This window comes from Macaca thibetana, chromosome 14 (assembly GCF_024542745.1).
Source record: "Macaca thibetana thibetana isolate TM-01 chromosome 14, ASM2454274v1, whole genome shotgun sequence".
In the NCBI taxonomy this organism is placed as follows: Eukaryota; Metazoa; Chordata; class Mammalia; order Primates; family Cercopithecidae; genus Macaca; species Macaca thibetana.
In genome coordinates, this window is record NC_065591.1 from 14,220,674 (window position 1) to 14,222,635 (window position 1,962).

The window sequence follows — 1,962 nt, forward strand, 5'->3', positions numbered from 1 at the left end:
ATATAAAATCAGTGATTTTAATAATTGACTGGATATAGCAGAGTCACCACAGAAAGCATATATGAAATAAATGTGTCTATATTCTGCATATATGCACATTTAGGAAGAGAGGGATAGGTAATAGGGAAAGTTGATTGAATACCTGATTAATGCCAGGAGCAGTACTAACCGTCACAACTATCATCCTCACTGCATTGATCACATTTCGTTCTTTTGACAACCTTGTGAGCAAGTAATGATATTTCCGTATTACGGGTGCTAAAAGTGAGATAAGTGTTGGTATGAGTCACAGATAACACCAAAAAGCATTTAGGGTATTGCTTTCAACCTTATACCCCCTTCTTCTCCTGAGTCCACAAACTCGATAGCTCACATTGTTTAATCTCATTTCTTCTTTTTGTTTGTATACTCTCGCTAATAGAATCGAGTGGCTATGAAGATATACAACGAAGTGGTGGAAGAAGAGCTAGCTACCTGTTACTCTTAGGTTAGCATTTTGAGAAAACTAGATCAGATGGACTTCCACTCTCCATCTGACTGCTCACCCCCATTTTCTGCTCTCGGAAGGCCCAAGTCTCCTCTGCAGCCTCTGCATGGCTGACTTCATCTCTTGATTACTCAGGGAATAGATTAAGGGGTTCAGCATGGGGGTAATGATCGTGTTATTAATGGATACGGTTGTGTCCATGGGCAGTGTCATGAAGGGCCGGCAGTAGATGTAAACGCAAGGCACGAAGTGAAGAGTCACCACCAGGATGTGGGAAGTGCACGTGGAGAGGGCCTTGTTCCGCCGCTTCCCAGAGTGGGATCTCAGCATCACCAGAATGACCGTGTAGGAGCCCAGGAGCAGCAGGAATGAGAGCAGGGTCACCAGTCCATTGTTAGAGATCATGAGAAGCTCCAAAGCAAAGGTGTCAGTGCAGGCCAGTTTTACCACCTGGGGCACATCACAGTAGAAGGCATCCAGCGTGTTGGGGCCACAGAAGGGGAGTGGAAGCATCAGAAATACCTGGAAGATTGAATGCAAACCACCACCCACCCAAGATGCCACCACCAAGGCCACCCACACCTCTTTCCTCATCATGTTCACATAGTGCAGGGTCTTGGCGATTGCAAGGTATCTGTCGTAGGCCATCACAGAGAGGAAAAATATATCTGCCCCACCAGCAAAGTGGAAGAAAAAGATCTGTGCCATGCAGCCATTGTAGGAGATGGTTTTCCTCTCTGATAAAAGATCCACCAGGAACTTGGGGACGGTGATAGATGAAAAAATGATGTCCAGGACTGATTTGTTCCGCAGGAGAAAGTACATAGGAGTGTGCAGGCGGGACTCACAGGTGACAGTGACCACAATGAGTGCATTTCCCAGGACGGTTGCTACATACACAGCAAAGAAGACCACAAACAAGAAAAACTCCAGCTCTTGGGAACGAGTAAGTTCCAGGAAGAAAAACTCCTTTACATTAGTGTGGTTGATCTGGTCCATGACGGGGATGACTGTCTTCCACGTCCTACCCTGGGCGAAGATATATTAGAACTTGGATTATGGTGACATGAGGTGGCAAAATCATTGATCACATACTGCTCTCAAGCATCGAGGTCATCATGACTACACAGAAAAACTGGGCTAGCCTTCCCTTTGTGGTCTGGAAATTCTTCTTTCATACGGTTCTTCTTTCTTATTGTAAATATCCTGGGTTGACAGGGAAAAACCATCACATGTCTCTATCCTCACTCTGACCAGAGAGAGATGGATGGACTGTGGCCATTCGCCTATGCTTTACCAAGGGCTTTCACCTGCAATAGCTCATCTTGATTTCGATTCTCATGAAGTTTCTGAAGAGTCTTTAGAACGACTATCTACATTTTATATATGGGGAAACTGAAGCTTTAGAGCGGTGAATGACTTACTCACATCTGCATAGTTGCAAAATTAGTGAATTGTAAATCGAGGATTCAAAT

General features: G+C 44.7%; 1 protein-coding gene across 1 annotated transcript; it reads right to left on the reverse strand.

The window, feature by feature from the left end:
• Window positions 1-461: 461 nt before the first annotated feature.
• On the reverse strand, window positions 462-1,501 carry LOC126936137 (olfactory receptor 4D6). Its single transcript, XM_050758588.1, has one exon. The coding sequence runs from the start codon at window positions 1,484-1,486 to the stop codon at window positions 542-544; it is 945 nt and encodes a 314-aa protein (XP_050614545.1). The 5' UTR covers window positions 1,487-1,501; the 3' UTR covers window positions 462-541.
• Between the last annotated feature and the right edge of the window lie 461 nt (window positions 1,502-1,962).

What these genes read in the sequence shown, in the direction of transcription:
- LOC126936137 (XM_050758588.1), bottom strand. Translation starts at nt 1,486, where the DNA reads ATGGACCAGATCAACCACACTAATGTAAAGGAGTTTTTCTTCCTGGAA.